This window comes from Apodemus sylvaticus, chromosome 11, assembly GCF_947179515.1.
Source record: "Apodemus sylvaticus chromosome 11, mApoSyl1.1, whole genome shotgun sequence".
Classification (NCBI taxonomy): Eukaryota; Metazoa; Chordata; class Mammalia; order Rodentia; family Muridae; genus Apodemus; species Apodemus sylvaticus.
Window position 1 is genome coordinate 11,731,867 of NC_067482.1, and position 22,738 is coordinate 11,754,604.

The window sequence follows — 22,738 nt, forward strand, 5'->3', positions numbered from 1 at the left end:
ACAGAATAAAACTTATTCCTTCAGCTGTTTTTGAATGAGGGCAAGGGGCAGATAAAAGGAGAAGAAGCAAAAGACAAAGTTAAATCTCCGTGGACGCGCTGCACACTTAGTGTGTGTGTGCTTGTCTCTCCGTCCTTTTCTTTACATGAAACCTTTAAATCCATCAAAAACGTCCTCCTTCTGATCGGGAGCTCAGCCGCTAACGTGGCCAGATTCCACATAATGCCATGACTTTATACAAGATGCACACTCCAAGCTGAGCCTTGGGGGATTTGAAAGCACGTTTTAAAAAAAATTTTTAAACGTAGAACTAAACTTACACGACTTGAGGTATAGCTAAAATAAAGTAAACGATGCCGTAGTAAAGAGAAAAAAATGCAAAGGCGATCCAGATCCTATCACACAAGCTACCAAAACGTTTATAATCCATAAACAGCAATAAACAGACTGCTTGCGTCATGTTAATTAAAATAATAAAAGTAGGAAAATATGCTCAATGTTGAGGTACCTTAAAAAAACAAAAGTTTATAAAATATTTTATCTGCATCAAAATATTCTTTGGGGAACAAAAATAAAAATGTATCATGTATGTTCTTTCCGGTAGATCTGTAAAAGTCAGAAAAATACATAGTCCGGGCCATTGAACTGGTTTGAAAATGCAGAATGTTAGACATCCTCAAATCACGAAGCCTTTATAACCTTAGTGATCTGAAGGGATGCGCTCCCTGGATCGCTACAGAGAATCCCACTTCTGTTTCTATTTAAAATTTAGAAAGCAGTTTAGTTCCAATCAAAGTGGAACAAACGACCTGACTTCCACTCATGTAAGCACGGCGGATGGATACTATGTCCAAAAGTTTCCTTCAGGGCTCGGATGACGCCTGTAGCGAAGGTCCTGAGGCGAAAGAGTAGTTTCTCACCAGACCCGGATGAGTATCATCCAAAGCGAAACTTCAATCTGTACTTAACTGGGCTGGGGCTTCTGCGAGGCGGCGACAGGGGGACCTTTGGTTTCACAGGGCTGGGTGGCTTTTTCTTTTCTGGAACCGTGACCGTGAAGGAAAGTTCGGGTTGCTCGGACTGCTTGAACCTGGGTAGGAAGTGGGTGGACACGTGCTGGGGTTTGACACGTGGGCTGCAGCCTCTCTTGGCTTTTCCTCTCTTGTTCAGGGCCACGTACCACTCCCGGCCTGTCTTTTCAGTTCTGTGGATCGCTGATGCGTAGGTATTATAGCTGTTTTCTTGAAATCTCTCCCTGAACTTACAGTCATCTGTAAATTTGGCCTAGAGATGGGGTGGGGGGAAGAGAAAATTTACATTGTGGCAATATTTCAGCATATAATAAATATGAAGTCCTGAAAAATCCAAAAATTGTATGAATCTAGGGTCCTCTTAATCTGTTCCCTTTTATAAAGGTATGTTCCTTTTAAAGTTAGTGTGTGTTGTGTGTGTGTTGGAGGTGGGGGGGTCTATATTTCTATCTCTGCCACACAATTTTTATTCATGCTTAGATGACATAGTATCATTGTTAACACAGTACTTGGAACTAGTGAATTTAAGCATTATGAACTCTCATTTTAATATGTATTAATAGTTACTGTTTTTAAAATACTTTGAAAACTGTACCTAAAATTTAACTTAAAAAATTTCCCTCCAAGACATCATAATTTAAAAGAAAGAAAGAGCTATATTCCTAAGAAACAATTAGCCAATCAAATGTGCATTTGTGTTTGCAGAGGGTCACACTCTCTCTAGAGGCGTAGTTTGCAGAGTCACATGATTCTTTTCAAACAGGCATTCACTATCAGTGTTATCAGTGTGATTCTTGATGCCGAGAGAGGGGTGGCATATGGCTCTATTAATATTGCATATGTTAAAGTTCTTTAGGAAAAAAAATACATCGTCACATATGTGGTTCGAGAGAGTGCAGCTGATACCAGGAAGAAGCAAGTCATAGCAACATTTCACCTGCGTCTTATCCACACACACACAGCCAGGCTGGCTTGGATGCACAGAAAGGTAGACGGAAAAGTCCATCAAGGTGTGGCATATAGAAGTCATGTGATCTCAGTGGACAGGGAGTCCGATGTCAGCAGCAGGGGTGATCGCAGGAGTGCAGGAGAGTGTGCAGCATTATGGCTATGTCACGTGTGAGGCGGTAAAAGGGTGTATGAGTGAGATAGAGCCCCCGGGAACATGAATGTGTGTGCACACACTGTGTGCTGTAATGTGACTTCCACTTGGGATGTATGGTAGAAAGGGCAAGAAGTGGGGCTGACAAAGCAAGCCAGTGCCACCCCCAAAAGAGCTTGTGTGCCAAGCTGAGTGATCTGGAGGTATATGAAAGAGGGACAGTGCAGGTATATATCGACTTTCCTACCATGTTTTGGGACTACTAAGCTCCTATTCAGAAGCACTACCTACATGGCTTCTATGTGAACCAACGCATTTTCCCAAGGAAAGGATCAATAGTTCCCCTCAAATATAAGAGTGCAAAACCTTAAATGGCTTAGGAGTTCCTGTACTAGTCCAGACTCACAAGACTCACAATTTCAGAGAGTCCCATTTGCACAGAGCTCCTGGGTTTGAGAATAACTGGTGATTTTCCCTGCTGTGGTACGATTCTATGTAGAAAATGTTCTGTTCCTTGCCTGTTTTCTAATAATACCAAACTTTTCTCTGCAATGAAGATCACACACTGAAATCTGAATGTCTGGACCCTCAAGGAAAATTATACAAGTCCATTATTAACACTCCCAGAAACAAATTTTTACCTCTGCAAATCTAGAAACACAACCTAATTTATAATGTTTTTAACTTTTTTACCTTTCTTTGTGCAACAGATGCGCCAAGTTTGGGTTTTGGGGGGATGGGCAGGGAATTCCACACATGTATCTCTGGGAAACCCCTGGCCGTCCTGAAACTTGGTCTGTAGACCAAAGCCTTGGACTCAAATCTGTCTACCTCTGCTTCTACCTCTGGAGTTCTGGGATTAAAGTCATGCTCCAAGCTGTCCTGAAACTTGTAACTTGTTTTGTAGATCAGCCTGGCCTCAAACTCACAGAGATCTGCCTACTTCTGTGTCTGAGTCTGGAGTGTTGGTATTAAAGGCGTGTGTCACCACTAGCCAGCGGTGGTCTCCTTAGTCTTAAGTTCAAGCAAGCGCCTTTGCAGTGGCTATAAAGTATATATATATATATATATGTGTGTGTGTGTGTGTATGTGTGTGTGTGTGTGTGTGTAGTCACAGAGATCCACCTGTTTCTGCCTCCCAAATACTGGGGATTAAAGGTGTAAAGGTAAAAAAAACAAACAAACAAACAAAAAAAACCGGGCGTTGGTGGCGCACGTCTGTAATCCCAGCACTCTGGGAGGCAGAGGCAGGCGGATTTCTGAGTTCAAGGCCAGCCTGGTCTACAGAGTGAGTTCCAGGACAGCCAGGGCTATACAGAAAAACCCTGTCTCTAAAAAAAAATCAAAAAAAAAAAAAAAAGGTGTAAAGGTGTGTGCCACACCAGGCTTCCAGTTACAGTTTAAAATTTCAACCATCTCAGCTGTTTGTGGCTCCATAAGAGGATAAATATTTTAGAAAGACATGGAGCATTTCATTAAAAGAATAATAGGCCCGAACTGCAAATGGGTCCATGTTAGACTCTTAGCATTTAAGAGGACCCGGGTTTAATCTTTAGCATCTCAAATAATAAAACTCTTTTAATTTAACAATGTTGCCAGATAGCAAGGGCATACACAGGCTTGTCCATTTTCTAAGTGGGCTCCACTGTTTAGTCTTGTTTACTCCCATGGCTTGTCAGAAGCCTTATCTTTGTAAGGACGTGTCTGGCACATACATGACACATACACAGCATATTTTAAAATATGTATCAGAATCATCCTAGAGTGAAAACCCACTTATCCACCCTAAAATTATCTAACACAGAGACTTTCTCCACTCTGAAGGTTTCATGCTCTGAAGTTCCTTAGAAAGTTCTTCAAAGGTGATAGCTATTGAGGATGTCATCCTCCCTAGGGTCACACGTAGAAATAACACTGTGCCAACACCCTGTGCGCTGTGTGCAGCCCCACCCCCATTCCTTCCACATTCGACTTGGAAGTCGGAGTAAAGAGAATAAGTCTGTTTAGATTTTCCTAATAGACTTCTAATTTGTGTTTTGTCTGAAAGATTCTCCCATCTATGATGTGCCAGAGCTATTTGAACAAACCTTTCTTTCCCTGGCCCTTTTTATTAGGAAATCTGGTTTCATCTCGAAGGACTGGCAGATACCATCAATGTTCTCACCTTTTCAAAGGTATAATGTCGACTAAACAGAAGATCTCTAATGCGTGGTCAGCGTGGAACATCTCAAGACTGGAGCAACGGGGGAACATAGACATTTACCAACACGAATACAATGACTTTAAAAACGTTGGAAAATTACTTTCTAGAGTGATTTTTTTAGCTTTTCTACTGAAGGTAAGTTTTGCAAACGATGTATTTTGATTATTCTCCCCTCCCTCATTTCCTCCCATAATCCCATCTCCTGCCCATCCAACTCCATGCCTCTCTCTCTCTCTCTCTAGAAAATAAACAATCAAATAAAAGAGAGTAGGATTTATAAAAAGAAAAAATCACAAGAAACACATGCAAACAAAACCCATCAAAAATGCAAAATAAAAAACAATGAGACACAAGCAAAAGACGAGGTTTCTTTTTTAAGTGCACAGACAAGAAATGAGAAAAATTACAAAACAAACAAACAAACAAACCCAACCAAACAAAAATTCCTACAAAAGTACCCATGAGTTCTATTATGGGGCATCAGGCCTGCCCTTAATTATGATTTGTACACCAGTGAGACTTCACTGGAGAAAACTGACTTCTTCACAAAGCAAGCTGTTATTTGGAGACAGTTTCTGGGTTAGGAATGAGAGGCTGTTTCCAATTCCTCTCTCAGGTCTGGGCCCCCATCTGGCTTTACCCTGTGCAGGCCCTATGCATGCTGCCACAGTCTCTGTGGGTTCCCCTGTGCATCCGTCCTGCTGTGTCTGGAGACCCTGTTTCCTCCATACCTTCAGCTCTTACACTTTCTGCCTTCTCCTCTGCATCTTTCTCTGAGTCCCGGTGAGGAGGGGGTTGACGATGACATTCTAACTAGGATTGAGTGTTTCTAGAGGCATTTAATGCCACATTCTCCTTTAAATTATAGGACATTTTCTAATAAAGTGTATGGTTTTCAAATGATAGACATGCATTATTTCTCTAGGAGGAAGAGTGACGTTGGCATACATGCTTTTATTTACCAAAAGTCTGATAGAGACAGGTAAATCAAATGCTAAATGAGCCACTGAAATCAGCCATAACTTTAGCATTTACCCACTGTCTGTCAGTAGGGCAGCAACGCCTCAGACCTCTGTCTTTGCTGGACAGGATAGCACACACCTGTAATCTTAGTACTCAGGAGAGTAAATCAAGAGAATGGCCAGGAGGTCGGTGAGACTTTGTCTCAGCAAAGAAAAGAAAAAAAATATGGGATTATCCCCCATCTTTGTTTCATAGATGTTTTAATTGATTTGATAACTGTTGCTGACTGTGTAGCCAAATATTATAGCATTTGCAGCCTCTACAGAGAAAAACTACATAGGCACCACCTAAGACCTTCCAGTCTTCCTTAATGAATTAAATTATCTGTGTATTTCTCTTTCATTTTACAAGCGTCTGAACAAGTTACAATCAAGAGGCCCTGAGTTGAACATTAAAGTGAAATATTCAAACCAACTAATTTATTGTAATTTACTATTTCTGTCAAAACAAGTAAAACTTAGGCAATTAAATTATGTTTGCTTAAATATCCAAATCATTACAAGGAGGGAGGGGGGATACGTATGCTGGGAATGAAAGCAAGAATCTTTTATTGCCAAATGCTGTACTCTCAGCTATAGCTACCTAATTTTTGACAAAGGTATCAATTAAACAGGGCTGGCAAAACTGACCTCTGCCTGCAAAGGAATTAAGTTAGAAGCACATCTCTCAAGCTGCACAAAGATACCCCATGAAGTGGATCAAAGACTGCAACTGAAACCCCCAAAGTGCAGAAACTCCCGGAGGAAAACGATAGGGAATGAATTTTCAAGTTAAAGCTCCTAGCAAGACCTTCCAGGAGTCCAGTAGGCCAGGGAATGCCCCAAGAATCAACAGATGGAATCATTTGAAATTGGAATGTTTCTATGCACAAAGAAAACTATCAGGGAGTCTGCAGAATGCTGCAGAGAGGTAGTATCTAGAATGCACAAACAACTATAAAACTTAAACACCAAGAAAAATCAAACTGTCAGTAAATACATGGGCATGAGCAGGCAATTCTCCTAAAAGGAAATACAAGTGATCATTTAGGCATTCAACATCACTAGCCATTGGGGAACTGCATATTGGGGAAACTGCAAATTAAAACTACTTTGAGTTTCATCTCATCTTGGTCAGAATGGCAAGATCAAGACAACAACTGTCAGCAGATGATGGTGAAGATGGAGGAAGGAGGAAAGTTTATGCACTATTGAGATTGTAAATCAGTGTGAACACCATGGAAATCTATATGGAACTACTAGGACCCAGCTATATCACCCCGGGCATTTCCAGACACCAGGCTGTATCCCACTGTAGAGACACCTACCCATCCATGTTTATTGCTGCATTATTCACAAAAACAAAGAAATGCAACAATTTTAGACAAATATCCAGAGAAGAGAGGGTAAGGGAAATGTGGTATTTATACAAAGTAGAATTTATTCTGCTTTAAAGAATAGTGAACTCACAAACAGTTCAGACATTTGGTGGAAGAGTATTATATCAAGCTAGGTAGGTGATACCCAGAAAGACAAACTTCACGGATTCCCTTGAGTCTTTCAGTGTTTTTATTAATGCCAGTGAGAGGTAAGAAAGGGTACAGGCCATGAAGTTAGAAAGGAGACCAGAAGAGGGGGAGGGAGTTAAAGAAGGTGATCCTGGTAGCAAATGTGAGATATGAGGTGACTGTTGGAGACTAGCACATGATCACAAGGGACGGGTAGGGATTGAAGGAAAGTAAATGGAAGATGAATAACAAGTTGTAATACTTTGTGGGATAATTTGTAGACAAACAAGTAAATAAGTAAGTAAGTAAATAAATAAATAATAGTGTTTTGATTCTAATGTGTGTTCTCACAGTGTAGAATCCATTCTAAACTATGGGTGCTTTTTAAAGGTTCTTGCCACACACCTGTAATCTCTGTATTGGAAAAGCTGAATCCAAGGATGTCTAGTTCCAGGCCAGGGTTATGCAAATACCAGTGCTCAAAATGTACAGACGAAGAGGCAATATGTAAAGAGGGGTCAACTGGAATTCGGATAGATTGCACCTAATACATGGAGCTTATAAGGCATTTCATCTATTTAGCTATCTTGCCATGCTTTCATCGGTTGCCTTCTTTCTCCTAAAATTTATAAATTTGAGAAAGAACTGACTTAATCCAAATAACTAAAACGTTATTCTATACTGCAATTAAAAAAAAAAAAAAACAAGTATCAGCCAATGTGTGCCTTGAGCAGTTTCCTAGTTGCATGGATCCCAGCTTCTGGCTCCTTTACCCACATTCAGTAATGCTTGGCTCCAGCCTTTACCTTTACCTTTACCTTTACCTTTACCTTTACCTTTACCTTTACCTTTACCTTTACCAGTATTGCTGTGTATAGCTGTGTATAGCTGTGTATAGCTGTGTCCTAATGTAGGTTAATGTGAGCCCAAAGGAGCTGCCCTTTACTGATTACCATGTAAGTAACATGCAGGTCAGTGGTTGCCCTGCTATACTACCCCAGCAGGGCCATAGCCCCTGCTCGACACTGGACATCTTCCCATTCTATAATTCATTATTCCTATTGAGCAGCCCATGGATTCCTGGGTTTACAGTAACACAGTGGCAAATGCCAACCAGGAATTGTCTTAAAAATCAATCAGATAGCAGATTTATATTTCCATTGTCCATAACTTCAGAAAGCTTAAAATTTTTCTGAAAATTTTAAAAATTTTTTATACATATATTTAGATGGCTTCAAAATAAACAACTTAAAGGACATCATTATAACTTTTAAAAAATTAATCATAGGGCAGATTTAAGATGCCTATTCCCCTGGCCATATCTCTAGAGATTCTATTTTAGTAAGTGTGAGATTGGGAGTTTAGACTTGAATCACCAGTAGCTAGATAGTAGTGATGGAGGTGAGGTAAAGATCATATATGGAGATCGGGGGTAGGAAATAGGTGCTTGATTTCTGGTCTCTTTAATAGCCCTGCAAAACTGCACTACTCTATATACCATGATTAGCCTTCATTATTTATCTCCTGCGTGATTAGCCTGTATTATTTACCTCCTCCAATAATCAAGATGCTATTATTTGGCCTTAAGTCAGAAGAGTAAAGACACTGTCCCCCTAAAGTTCCACAGTTTCAAGTACCAGGTTGGGCACATAGCTCTCATTCCCTGACTGAGACTACAGTTCTTTCCCTAACACTGAAAAGTGGGGCTTGCCTCCTCACATTTGTATAGCTGACTTACTCTGAATTTCTTCCATCTTTAAGGACTGAAAAATGCTAAGTACAATCCCCTAAACCATCAGAGCAATGGCACACTGTGACTTGCTTTAAACAACTTGGATTTTGAATCAACAGGTCCACTCATTTCTCCCCACATTTCTTCAACAAAGACCTCACCAACCTCAGAAGTCAAAATTAAAGTCAGATACAAGAATTAATTGCAAACCCATTCTGGATCACAAATCACTGGCCCTTTCCTTTTTCCATATACATGAGAACCTGTGGTCTCTATACCTAGAATCTGTGGTCATGACAGGAAGTGGGACTTGTAATAGGTGATTTTTCTAAGTGATAATCGTATAAGTTTGTTCCAGTCTATTTCTCCTTTTAGTAAACATGCTGATCTTGGGGGACTGTTGACTCCTCATTCACTGCCCCACACCGGACATCCAGTCCGGACTATCCTCTTGACTAGCCAGCTGGCTCCCTCTGAACCCAGGAAAGGAGAATATTCTAGTCCTCACTCAGGGCTGATCAGCACTACATTCCAAACCTGTTTCGTAAACTCTGCAATTAAACTTCCTTCCAAACATGATCCCCTAAAACCCAGAGACATAAGAAAATAACCATTTGACCACATGCCTGTCTCTGGATAGTCAAGCCAACATGTTTTTTTCCCCCAATATGTAACAAACTATCATGCATACTTCATGAAAACATCGAAGCACAAGTGATCAATTCCAACTTTCCCCAGATTTAAATTTTTCCCTACTAATATGGACTCTAGGACTCCAAAGGGACTAGAAGACCATGAGAGCAGGAACCCCTGTCTCTGTGCCAGTGTGGCTTTGGAGCCTTGCCTTCAAATTTGGTTCCTGGGCAAAAGGAATCACTAGCAGATCAGAGGCTGTGTAGTGTGCAAACAGCATCGTCCCAAGGAACAGGGGCTAAGGGCAAGTAGGATTCGGGCTAATCTGAATAAGTGCGGAACCACAGCTACTTGACCTTAAAATCAGGAGATATTGGAGATCATCCACCAGCTGCCAGAGAACACATTCTGGAAGATTTGTTTAAATAGTGAGTGATAATAGTTTCCAGGAGCTACAGAAAGAATTCTGTACACACTGTCAGTCGCTACAATTTTCCTACTTATTTCAACTATAAAAACAAAATGAGGAATATTCTCTAACATGACGTGAGTGTGGAGTGGCATTTGGGCTACAAGGGTCACGAGGAATTCACACTTTACATGTCAACTGCGTAGGAGAAGCCAGAAAGGTCCTCTGGTGGGCCTTCCGTAAGGAATCCCAAATGTGAGGGTGAGGAGCCGAAAGCCCGAGAGGACACATAGTCTCAGAAAGTGCCTCCATCCTGCACAGGTTAAGACAGAACGAGAGCCACAGTGATGATTGACTAGCCCTGCTGGCTCTCCAGGAAGCAATCATTCTCTTCTATTGTCCAGAACACCTCACACATTTTGACAAAAAGACTACGTACTTTCACCCCATAACACTCCTTTACTCTCTCTCCCCACAGAGAGTGTGGATTTGGGTGAGTAGGAAGTGGGGAGAATCTTGTGAGGAGTTGGGGGAGGGATAAATCAACATCAGAATGTATTGTATGAAAAAGATATTTTTAATTAAATTCTTTTCAAGTGTGCTGGGAGTTTCACATAGCTGGGAATATGGCTATCTAACACATTTGGATCTCTGAATGGTTTTGAAGAGAGGTGTGCACATATGAGGGGATGGGGTGAGAGCTTCAATACCTGTCCACTCCAGGTTCAAGTAAAACTTCTATTATGAAACTGACAAACAGGACAATTCTGTCAGTGCCAGTGCACCTCATTTGTGCTGCTCAGGATTGGCCACTGAAGTGCTCCATCTTTGTGCACTCCCACAAAAAAGTAGCATTCAGCATGTGTACATTTTTAGGAAACAAGCAGTTCTTTTCCTCTTGAAAGTTAGCCTTGAGAGGGGTTCCCTAAGTGACACAATGCCACACCGAACAAACATGTCTGTGTAGAGCTCTGTGGCAGACACATTCCCTCCTCTCTAGACTAAAGTCAAGTACTGGAGAGTTTGCTGGGGGTGGGGGGGGGGTTGGGGGGGGGGAAGGGGGAGGCAGGGCAGGGCCAAAATAAATGTTGTGAATCCAAAGGTAGATGAGAAGGTAGGAATTAATTTACAACTTTGTACATCTGGTCTAGGATTCCCCTCTTCTTTGCTAGTTAACAGAGTGCTATAAATGCTCTTAATGATCTGCCGTGGTCTTCATTTTTTACATATGGTGTAAGGCTATTATTACTCAATCAGGCACTTAATAATTCCTATAAGCACACGAAAACAATGTAATTCATTCTCAAACACAATGCTATCTCTTAAACTAAATTAGGCCTGCAGACCATTTGGATATCTAAAGAGGGAATCTGAAGAGAACAAGGTTTCTCTTCAATCTCACAACTATGTAACCTTAGGAAAATAACTGCCCCTCTCCAAGCCTCTTTCCTTGCCTCGGTGTCTGATGAGGTCATGAGAGTGGAAGGTCCTTTGCAGAAACTGTGAAACTATGTCACCGTAGCCTGGTGACCATCTTAGGTTTCGATATCAGAACTGAACTGAGATGGACAATCCACTGCAGGGGCACCATTTTCTCCAGTCACCTGGCTCCTTTACACGTCTAACTCACTTTCAGTTCAGATGAAGAATCTGGAAGGTGCTCTTTAAGGCCACTGCAAGGTTCTTAATATAAAGCAACTCAGGAACTACGTGTTGCTGAGTGTCGGTTAGTGGCTTGGGTGACAATATAATCCTGTAAGTATCAAAACCAAGTCAGGTAAACACATGGAAGGTTAGAAGAACGTTTCTTAGCGTGTTCCACTACAGCGAAAACAAAGCATCTGGGCATAAAGCCGATAATTGCTATGATTAATGCTGTTTCCAAACTCAACTTCTTTAAAAATAAATCACTTCATAATTTAATTAGGTTTCCATCTAGAGGGGGGGAACATGCTAATAAAAGCTCAGATAAGAGGATGGAGGTTTGGACGCAATCTCAGGGCTTCATTTTTTATCTACGGTTCAGCTCAAAGTCATCAGAATGACTTTTATATCTGAGAGCCCCATTGAGTGACAAGAGCAAGACTTGCTGTGTGCTCTTTAAAAGTCATTATCCCATGAAATAACTTCGGCCTGCCAGGATGAGAAAGAATAACAGATGCTGTTTTTGCATTATCTGCATTATTTCTACCAGTCATCCTTAGACATTTGGGTCAAGTTTCTAGAAATTAGTTACCCACATTTGACAGAGGAATCATGTACCCTGACCTCTCCGCTTGACCCTTCTAATTGGCATCCATTTATAATACTTTGCTTTCTGTGGCAATTATCCCCTCACTGGCCCAAGCTCTGTCTATTTTTGTATGCACTGGTACGCAGATGAGAGCATTTTCACTGTTACGATTTTTCATCCCTCAGACAAGCCCATAAGAGGTGATCTCTTTACTTGTCTCATATCTTAGGACACTGAGGTTTTGAAAGTTTTGTAGCCTTAAAGTAGAGCAATGAAAACTCATTATTTTTCAATCTGGGTGTGAATCTTTAGCAAACAAATGTTATCTTTAACAAAACGAGAGATATATGATTTTTTTTTCCCTACAGAAACAAGTGAAATGTTACTTTTACTTTTTTAGTCATATCCTTCATTTTTAAAAATTGTGTTAGTCTTTGATAGAGTAAAACAACACAGAAATAAATAAATTGCCTCTATAATTCTTGAAATTAATGACTGAAGAGTTTAACAAAGGCTTTTCATTATCCTAGATTGTAGTGGTTTACTACATTTACGTTATGTCTAGTTTACTGCATTTAATAATACACACTGTTTACTGAACACTCACAAGGTCCCAAGTATTGCCCTAAGGACTTTATATGTACCTTCTCACAAAATCCCAAAGAGTAATCGTGTTCTTCAGAAGTTATAAATTTTTTTTGGATGCAAAGGAAAGGAAATTGTAAAGTTTTCTGTATAGAAATGTGTGGAATTCTGATTGGATTCTTAAAAACAGTCCACCGAGTGAAAGGGTAAAAAGCAGGTGTCAACTGATTTCACTCCTAAGTTAGATTTTCTGTATACTTTGAAAATTGCAAAAGAAATGTCCAGCTATCCATTTCCTATTAATCAAAGAACTTCAACAATTGCCTCTTAAACTGATTTAGTGTTAAAAAATCTCTTTTATCACAAAAAACCCTGAATTCCTTTTAAGTGTGATACATATACACTAATACAAATAAAGAGAATCTAGATGTAGTAATAGCTAAGAAATAAATATTTTTTTTAAATGATTACAAAATCTGTAAATACTCTGAAGATAACTTTGGAATGCGAGATTAGTATCAAGTAATTATAGTTGAAGTGACAAAAATATAAGACAGAAATCCCCCAGCTTCATCGAGCGCAGCTTCCCTCTGGGAGGTGAGAGGCTTTGCAGTCCTCGCCTTTGTCTTTTACTTCCTTACATGGAAGTCTATGATATTACTTAGAACCCAAATCGGTATCATGAGTAACCTGTAAAATCAATTAAGAACTCCTCTATCTATTAAACACACATGCCACCAAATGTGAAGTTTGTGTGATGCCATGGAAGGCTAGGACGAGGCCCACCCAGGGCTCTCTAGAAAACTTAACAATGACGATCGTGTGCAAAGGCTGTTTACAAGTACATTTACCCTTTACAGCCCCAAAGGTTCAATTTGTTTTCAAGACATTGAAATGTTCCAATAATTACTTACAGACACATACACAATTGGTTATACATACATATAGTGTTACCAGACAAAAAAATTAAGTTCCTTAGGCAAATTGTCTGTCTTATCTGCTCATTTGGAAAACGATCACTTCACTTTGTTACAGACATCAGAACCCGAGCAGCGCTCTTTAACAAACACAAGGCGGTGTCTACTTACACTTGCATGGAGTTTTCCTTTTTTTGACATCGCTAAAAATTTGTTGCTGAAAACTCCTCGTATTCCTACAATCCCCTGAGACACAGCAAATATTTCCAAAATACCTAGGATGACAAAAAAAAAATCCCAAAATAAAACACAGACTCTTCTACACAGAACTGTGAAGAATTCAATGTCTACGTCGCCTGGTCTCAGTCTTTACTACTGAGATTAAAGAAAAGAACACGCAATGGCCTTTTGTGGCATCCAATATGTGGACGGATGGCTAGCGCTGAGGGTACACTCGGAGTGTTTATTTCAAGATTCAGAAACTTTCTTCTGCTTCCTCAGTCACTCCATATTTGCCGAGAGCAGGTTGCTTTTAGTGAATTTGACAACAGATCCTGTTCAAGCCCTGAAGGTATTGACAGAGGCTTTCAAAATATTTTTTAATTAGTTCTAACTTGTTACTATTTCACCAGTGTAAGAAAAATATAAAAACCTGGAAAAATTATAATTTCTTACCTAAAACAATCTTTTAAAACCCTAAAAATCACACCTAAGATACTGAAAATATAAATCACATCTCCTCTGTAAATTGTTTAATGAATTATGTCTTGAGAAGTACTGCACTTTAAGTCACTTCCTAGAAAAATGATCTGTAAGATGTTGTGACTGTGTAATGCACAGTCCGTGTGTCCAGCCACTGTCCCTTCCTTCCTTTCCTACAGTCATTTCAAGAACCACGTGTGTTGAGTCAACAAACCATTCACTGCAATTCCTTCAGGGTTTTAATAAGGTTCGATGGATACTCTGCACATAGCTAGAAAGCCTGCCTAGTATTAGTAATAAAGTCACAAAAGACTTTATATAATTATATAATTATGAGTGAGGACAATATTCTTGTTAGTTATACATATGATACTGTTAAAATATATAAACAGTATATTTCATTAGAGCTGAAATATATTGTTCATTAGAGCTGAGAAGAAGAAAAAAATCAAAGAAGACAGACACAGAGGAGGAGAAGACACAGAGGAGGAGAAGACACAGAGGAGGAGAAGACACAGAGGAGGAGAAGACACAGAGGAGGAGAAGACACAGAGGAGGAGAAGACACAGAGGAGGAGAAGGCACAGAGGAGGAGAAGACAGAGGAGGAGAAGACACAGAGGAGGAGAAGGCAGACCTCAACACTTGGACACAGCTGTTTCAAGCGGGTACCCTGCTTAGGGTATGTGGTGAGAACTCTGCAGAAGTGACATTTTCCTCAGGTGTCTTTGAAATTGCATTCTCCTCTGCAGGACTTGTGCACAATGGTTAAATTTACCAACCAGGGCGATGAGTACACACAGGTGAACCGGTTTACTGAAGACTTATGTTGCACGGCACACACTGAGCACCTGCCAGTCTCACAAATATTACTGTGTGCTCACTCAGCTCCGTGTTTATTTAACATTTTTTTAGTTTTTCTATATTCTTTGTTTACATTCCATATGATTTTCCCTTTCTCGGTTCCCCCCTCCCCATAAGTCCCATAAGCCCCTTTCCCTCTACCAGTTCCTCATAAACACCCTCTCACAGCTCCGTGTTTAAACACTTAGAAATTTTACAGAGAAAAGGCAATACCCAGGAAACTGTTTTGTTATTGTTGTTTTGAACAGTCTTAGCCCAGAATAAGAAAACTATCTCCGAAAAATTGCAGGTACCACTTTAGTGTTGTGTCTTTTCATTGAGAATTAAAAGAAACAAAAAATAAAAAAAACCAAAAACAAACAAAACAAAACAAAACAAAACCGGACTCACACGGAGCTGAGTTTGCTCATGTAAGAGAGTATGAACAGGCACTAGTGTCTTGTGTATTATTTCCTTTCAAATATTTCTGAAACTTAATTTAGGTAGAGCCTAATATAAAAATTGTTTAGTTGTGATACACTTGCAAGGATTTAGAAGCATCATCACTTTACTAGATACACAGAATACTTTGTAAAGTTACATACATCAGTTTACACAGAGTATAATGGGTATACATACATGATGTATTTAACTTTCTAAAATTTAAAATATACTCCTCACATGTGATATTTAACTTTATAAAAAGATATAGTATATTATTATTATTAAAATGTGATTATCACATTTGATAAAGAGCTATATTTGAGTCAGAATTTAAGAATAATATTGAAAGCATCAGTAAAGAGTTCAAATATTTAGCTGATTGGAAATGAATGTGTAAATACTACATATGTGATCAGAAGCATGGAAGGGCCATTTCCAGAGCTCATGTTTTGTGGAATGATCGAGGTAAGAAGACATTAGGGTTGGACCGTGAATTCTTCATGGTTGTCTTCAGTTCATGCCTCTAGATTGCTAAGGATGCATTAACTTATATGTTTATTCAGCCCAAGAAATATTTTTCTGATCCCTTTTTATTTCAATATTTTCTGTACCTCAATTATTAGGAAGCCATGACAATGAGTTTTTTGTTCTCCTTATGCATGTACTCAGCGTTATAAATGTAAATTGGTCCTATATTAATGAAAATACAGAGCAGCATCAAAGATCAAAGTCTCATATTTTTCAGTCTACTTTTTGAGATGTTGAAATTAAGTGGTTTTATAAATATTTACTTGGTTTAAAAAAAAAGATGCCTTTGTTTAACTAAACAACTGCTTTCTGACCATAAGACCTCCTTTTAAGAACTTGCTTTGGCTTGATTAACTTGTATCTCAATATGCTGTGTATTTTATCCTATACGTGTTGATTATATGCATTTTCATTATTATGCATTTCATGGGGAGATGATGAAATAATGCCTATAAAAGTGGTATGTTATTATACATTGCATTGTTTTTATGATAAACTATTACAAAAATCACATATTGCCCTATAGTGGAAAGACTATGTAATTTTAAGATTTAATGTTCCTGAAAGCTTAATAAGTATATGTATATGTGTATATGCATTCATACATGCATGTATGTGAGCATGTGTATGTATGTGTGTACACAATAATTGTTTTTCACACAAGCAACTTTGTAATCAATCTTTTAAACCTTAATGTAATTTTTACTTAACATTGGAATCATTGTTAAAAATCATAATTTCTAAACTAATATCAATGACTTCATACAGTCTGTTTTTCTAGAATACCAGCACAATTCTGCATGACTTACAATGGGCTTTCCTTCTCTCTCTCTCTCTCTCTCTCTCTCTCTCTCTCTCTCTCTCTCTCTCTCTCTCTCTCTCCAAGATAGCACAGATCTCAGTGACCCATTGAAGAATTATAGAAAATACTGTAAACCCATGTGTATTAAATCATGAACTAATGCATCCCAAGAAGCATTTCTGTAAAGTTGACTTTAATGAAATCAGTATTATTTATCCTCTAATCTTCAGGAGTTATAGATAATAAACTGTTGTTCACCCTGTGGTGAACATGTGTTGTTCACCCTGTGGATACTAAGACAGTGTCCTTAAGCAAAATTATGAAAGGCAACTGTCTCACAGAGCTGCCAGTGACTGTCTGTGATGCTGTGCTGCCTTGGGGACACCAAGTAGTTCTTGTAGGGGCCAGTGGCTGTCTTTGACGTTGCACTATCTTGGGGACAACCCCCTTGTCAGTTCATGTGTTTTGAGTTACTCTTACTATTTATTGTGTCTCTCTCCTGTTTGGGGATGGGTGTAGCGAACTCAGGATAAGCTAATTCATTCGCAGGTACTAAAGATGGTATGTCCCAAGATTTTATGATTAGGAGAAGAGAGGAGAGACAGAGATGCAAGGAAGACGCTTTTCTTAGTAAAATGTCAAGGTTGATATCAAGGTTGAAAGAGACAAACTTTCTTGGTGTCTCTACCATTGGTCCTTAATCTGCTTACTTCAAAGGATGATTATACTTTATAAATAGGTTTACCTCAGTAAGAAAAAACACACATAGCTTCCTTTCCTGTTTTTCTTTAGCTCTCTTGATATCAGAAGGTGCCATTGATGATGGGGGACACATTATTACAGACTAGGAGAATAAAAGCTAGGACCACATAGATATCACATGTGTTCAGAAGCTTTCAATGAAGCATTTGCAATTTCCCAAAGAAAAACATGGCGACACTGAAGTCTTTCTACTCTCATCCATGGCAACAGACACACTGCTCTGTCAAGTTATCAAATCTTAGTCTTGAATGATCCAATTTAGCTCAGTCTTTGCTGATTAAATTAGTAACGAAATTTCCCCTTGAATTTCTCTGCACAGTAAATTCTGGTTTATCCAGCCCGGGGAGATGCCTGGTGAGCATAAGATACCAAAATGGATAGTCAAATCAGATTTTCAGAGCTAAGTGTAAAACTGAGGACTCCCTTAGTCAAAATGTGAATGAAATGTTCATATTCTGTGTGACTGCTTTGAATAGCCATCACCTAAAGTTTTTCCTCTGAGCCGCTATCTAATTTCATAGTTTTAATGGCCCGAGGTAAGTCAAGGAAAGCATTGTATGGAAGTTAAACTTGACAGTTTGTAAGTTAAAGCAGCTGTTCACTTCTCTTCAGGTTTAGAGCTCATAACCCCTGGTCTTTTCTATTCTTCATTTTTCCCCCACATTTCCTTCCTACAAGGGTTCATATGCAAGATGCTAGATAACATATTCTGTCTTTAAAGCAGGGTACCATTACTGAATGAGGCAAACCCGGGCCTTACTAGTAGAAGTACCTGAAGGGACATTTTCATATCTGTGGCTAGAACATGGTTTTGATGGGCAAATATATTTATTATCAAGTAAAAATTGACATTTTTATCTGACAAAAAAGTCTTATTGTGGCATCTAAAAAATAACCCCTTTATACTGAGGGTTCCCCCCAGTGCATTTCAGTCTTTCTTGTGAGAGACAAACACATGTTTACACATATATTCTAAGCAATACATAGTCAAAGGTCAATATATATATATTTTTTTCAAAGTGCTCTATAGTAATCAATTGCAAGTAGATGCTTTTTCTTCCATGGCTGCCTAAGTGTAAAGAGCTGTTTTGTTTCCAAATTCCATGCCTTTCCACTATGCATAAAATCAATTCATAGAGGTGTGTTGGGAACTACTGATACCAAAAGGACTATGACTGTGAGATTTAACTTATGCTTTCCTCTGAGGAAAAACCTGTGGAAGGCGACGCCAGGGAAAATGCAAAAAGGAAAAGAAAACGTAGCACAAAAGCAACCAAAACCTTCATTCTGAGGCAGGTGCCCTACATTGGGTACATGAATGAATGAATGAATGAATGAATGAATGCCTGTCTTTTGAGGGATACAAATTAAATTCTGAATGGTTGCAAAAAATTGCAAGGTTGGGAGTTAGGAAAAAGCTACTTATAAAGTTTTATTAGTCCCTGCCTAGGATACATCTCCATCTCCACTGGTTTGTGACCACTTTTCAATGATTATTTTAAATAAATTAGCCTCTGGAAATAATACATAGCTGGCTAGTTTCTTCTTTAGATGAATGAAGTCTGTTGGTCTGCACTTCCTTTCCTTCCCTTATGTTTCTGTAAATCCCCTTTAGCAAGGCCTATACTGCAGTCACCTTTAGTTTCAATGGGCCTTTTTTTTTTTTTTTTAATGAAAAAGGAACTGTTCTGCTTCCAGAGCTCCCTAGCACTCCAAAGCTATCCCAGGCACAGAGGATCCCAACCTGCTGCTGGATACCTGCTATTGGGGTCTCTCTTGAGCAAGCAAAGGTTGTGCATTCACATCAACAAACTAGAGAAAAATTTTGTACAAGAACCAGGAAAATTGCTGAGGCAGAGACTAAAGGCTGTTTTCTCGTGGTAGAACTGAATCCTGCAAAATGAGGAGAGTGAGCAGAAATATTGAAACAGAAGTAACTTCACCCCGAAGCATCAGAAAATCCACCCCTAGCAGAACGGACTATTCCCTCCATACACAAAGAAAAAGTTTCCTTCGAACGTAAAGAGAGGGCGTCCAATGGGAACCATATTGGAAGCCCTGAGACTCAATGGAATGGGAGACTAGGGCCCTCTCTGTTGTAAACTGCCTCTCCACCAGCACCTCAGCCGGCTGAAGGGGTGCTCTCCAAAGACAAAGCATGCAGCCGGCTGGCTTGGAACAACACTGGCTTGGAACAACACCTGTCGGGATGCTACTGCCGGATCTCACGCGCCTGATCCTCTTAACTTATTGAAAGAGGCTTGTCCGTCAGCCACCCCACCTGTGCTTAAATTTCCCTCTCCACAGGCCCCAGCCGTCTGTCGGCCCAACAAATAAAGTCCGTGGTTCTTGGAGCCAAGTAAACAGAAGTGTTCTAGTTTCTGGGGACACTGGTCTACTGAAGTGTACCTGAGTGCCTCCAGGAAGACAAAAGGGACCAGGTGACTGCACAGCACTATCTCCTGGCCCCATTTCCGCTCTCCATGGGAGTCTGAGCGGTCCCTGCTGTGGCTTTTATCTGGAGGACCGAGCCCTGCTGGAAACGCGACCTGAACCTAGTGAGAAAACACCCCACAGGACTACAGAGAGACGACTCCAGTCCCAAGCACACAGCTCCAAACTACCGCTTCCCTCAGCAGCCTGGGGCGGCGAGGGGAGTGCGACTGGCTTAATGTGGTGGTCCAGAAGAGCAGATGGAGTGGCAGGAACACGGGTGGGCTGGAGTGGAGGGAACGCAGGCGGGGTGGAAATGAGGAGGAAAGGAGAGAGAACTCAGAAAATTTTCAAGTTGGGTGGTTGATTTTTTTTTAAAGGTATGCTCAGTTTACAACCATTTTCAACCTCCTCTGTAGTTCTTTTAAAATTAAGACCTTTCCTCCATCTGTCCCTGGAAACCGAAGGGTAGCAAGGTATTGTCAGGGTCTCAACCTACTAAACGTTGTTATACCCAGCACCGAATCATGTTGCTTTCTTGCAAGCAGAACTTTGCTTTCCCAATATACATGTGCACGTAAATTCTACGTAGACATGTGTTAGTTGGTGTGTGTGTATGTATGTGTGTGTATATCTACATATGTGTGTATACGTGTGAAAGTTACACAGAGATGTTAATATACAAACATAATATGGGATATATAGGATATTTATAGTTAGAGAATGGGTTCTTTTCATAAACTAACGTCAATTGTGTACAGGGAATAAAGATATACTTTGACACTTAAAGAAAAATGTGGTTCTAGTTCATAAGTAAAAAGAAATTGTACCAGGATTAAGATTGTTACTTCTTTCATTATTTTTTTTTCTTCCAGCTATAGTGGGTGGCTGGTTTTTTCGGCCAGGGCATTCTGAAAAGGAGCTGCCTGTCTCACCACGGTAACCTCACTTGGGGTTAGCCATGCCTCTTACCCAAGACAGAAGGGTGCGTCTGCTCGCACCGGGTAGACGCATCTCCACGAAACCCTACGGGACTATTTCCAGAACCAGCTGAGTCCCAGACGCTAGGGCTCCTAGAGGTGCCCGGTGGCCCAAAGGAATACTGACCGTCCCTCCCAGAACAGGTTTTGTTGGAGAGTGAGCAACTTACTTAACACACTGGCTTCGTGGGAGCCATTGACTCTGCCATCCGGGTAGATCTGCAGATGGAAACCGATGCCCACTCTGCAGTACAGGCTGCCGGTCCGGCGCCCCGAAGGGCTCCACTGGAAACTGCTATGCTCCGAGCCGCTTCCTTGGCTGCCCGGAGAAGCTGCGACTGGGGAGGAGGCAGAAGACGAAGAAAACGTCGCGCTACTTCTGCCCCGGCTGCCGCTGGAGTCTCCCGGGTTCCTAGGAGGCGCGGGTTGCCCTTCGGGAGCGAGACGCTTCTCCCCGTGAGCCCAAGCGCTGAGGATCAGGTGGCTGCAGAAGATGAGGAAGGGCAAGGACAGGCTCATTCTTCCGGCCGCGGGGGTCCTAAGTGCATCTTGCAGGACTGGCTCCGGGCTCCGTAGCCCCCGCGTGGCTGCGTGCCTCTGGCGCTGCCTCCCTCGCCGCACTGGGTGGACATAGCCTCGGGGAAGGGAGAGGGAGAGGGGGAGAGAGAGAGAGAGAAAGAGAGAGAGAGAGGCCACCCGAGCGGATCTCGGCGCTGGCACCGGGATATTTATAACGCCAGTGATCTCACTGCTCGGTGCACGCCTGCGAAGCTTCCCCTCACCCGCTGCTTTGTGTACTCACTGTCCGGTACGGGGAGGGAGCGCCGCGGTCCCGGGGGCGGGGGTGTGAAGGAGGAGGGAGACGCGATCCGGGAGTGGGAGGAGGTGACTTGCCCTCAGAAGCTGCCCCCGGGACGCTGACTGGGACCATGCACGAGCAACGCAACCTAGAGGTTCTCAAGAGCCACCGGGTCACCCCACCCCCTGCCCGAGCCAGCGGCTCGGGAATCGGTTCCGCGCCCCGCTCTCCACGCAAGGGGCACGAACGGACGGCAACGTGGGCATGGGTTCCCGTCCTCTGTGGTCACATGTGTCCCAGTCAACTCAACTCTTCGCCCAGCAGCCGCATTCCTGGTTGCTGGCCCCTACCATCTGGAACCTGGGAACCACCTTCCGAAGGGAACCAAAATCGGATTGGCAGCAGAACTTGGGAAGGTTTTGGGGTGGCCCAGGTGGGAGAGAAGACTGGTTTCTTGCTGTTATTGATTTATTAAAGAACTAAGGTGTGCGTTTTTTTCTCCGTTAGAAAGTCAACCTGAATCATTATGCCAGGACTCAGGCGGCCCTCTAAGAAACTCTGTCGATGCATGACGTGTCCAGCTTTTTCTTCAGGAAAACCCGTGTCTGTGTTGGAACAGGTGAATGCCCTCGAACACACACACACACACACACACACACACACACCACACTTGAACTCCAGGCAAGGATGAATTGAGTCTGAACACCAGGACTGCCCAGTTGTCCTCTCTGACCCCATGATCCCTTGCCTGGAGGAATTAGCCAACAACTCTCTGCAACTTCCATTGACTGGAGGACCGATCCCTGTGAATGATTAATGACAGGCCCCTGAATCTCAACCTAGGGAAACCTGAGAAGGGAAATTTTCCCTGTACGTAATGCTACGGCTGTTATTTATCTGAGAAATATACCTGACTTGCATTCTTGGAATATTTCTGTCTGAAAATATATTTGAAACTTTAAACTACGCTATGATATATCACTCGTTGGTCATTTAAATGAAAAGCCAGTGGGGTCAACTCACATCAATCATGCGTGATGTTAAGACATGACTTTATTCATTACTGAGTATCTGCTTCAGATTTCCTATCTTA

General features: G+C 41.1%; 1 protein-coding gene across 1 annotated transcript; it reads right to left on the minus strand.

Annotated features, from left to right (window-relative positions):
* Positions 1-936: 936 nt before the first annotated feature.
* Positions 937-21,365, minus strand: Fgf5 (fibroblast growth factor 5). Its single transcript, XM_052199390.1, has 3 exons — positions 21,017-21,365; positions 13,526-13,629; positions 937-1,284 (listed from the first exon to the last, which is right to left on the minus strand). The coding sequence occupies exons 1-3, from the start codon at positions 21,363-21,365 to the stop codon at positions 937-939; spliced, it is 801 nt and encodes a 266-aa protein (XP_052055350.1).
* Positions 21,366-22,738: the final 1,373 nt, after the last annotated feature.

Excerpts from the sequence above, each read along its gene's own strand:
- Fgf5 (XM_052199390.1), bottom strand. The coding sequence starts at position 21,365 with ATGAGCCTGTCCTTGCCCTTCCTCATCTTCTGCAGCCACCTGATCCTC. Across the intron at positions 13,630-21,016 it reads CCACGAAGCCAGTGTGTTAA|GTATTTTGGAAATATTTGCT; the intron begins GTAAGTTGCTCA and ends TTGTCATCCTAG. Across the intron at positions 1,285-13,525 it reads AAGGAAAACTCCATGCAAGT|GCCAAATTTACAGATGACTG; the intron begins GTAAGTAGACAC and ends CCCCATCTCTAG.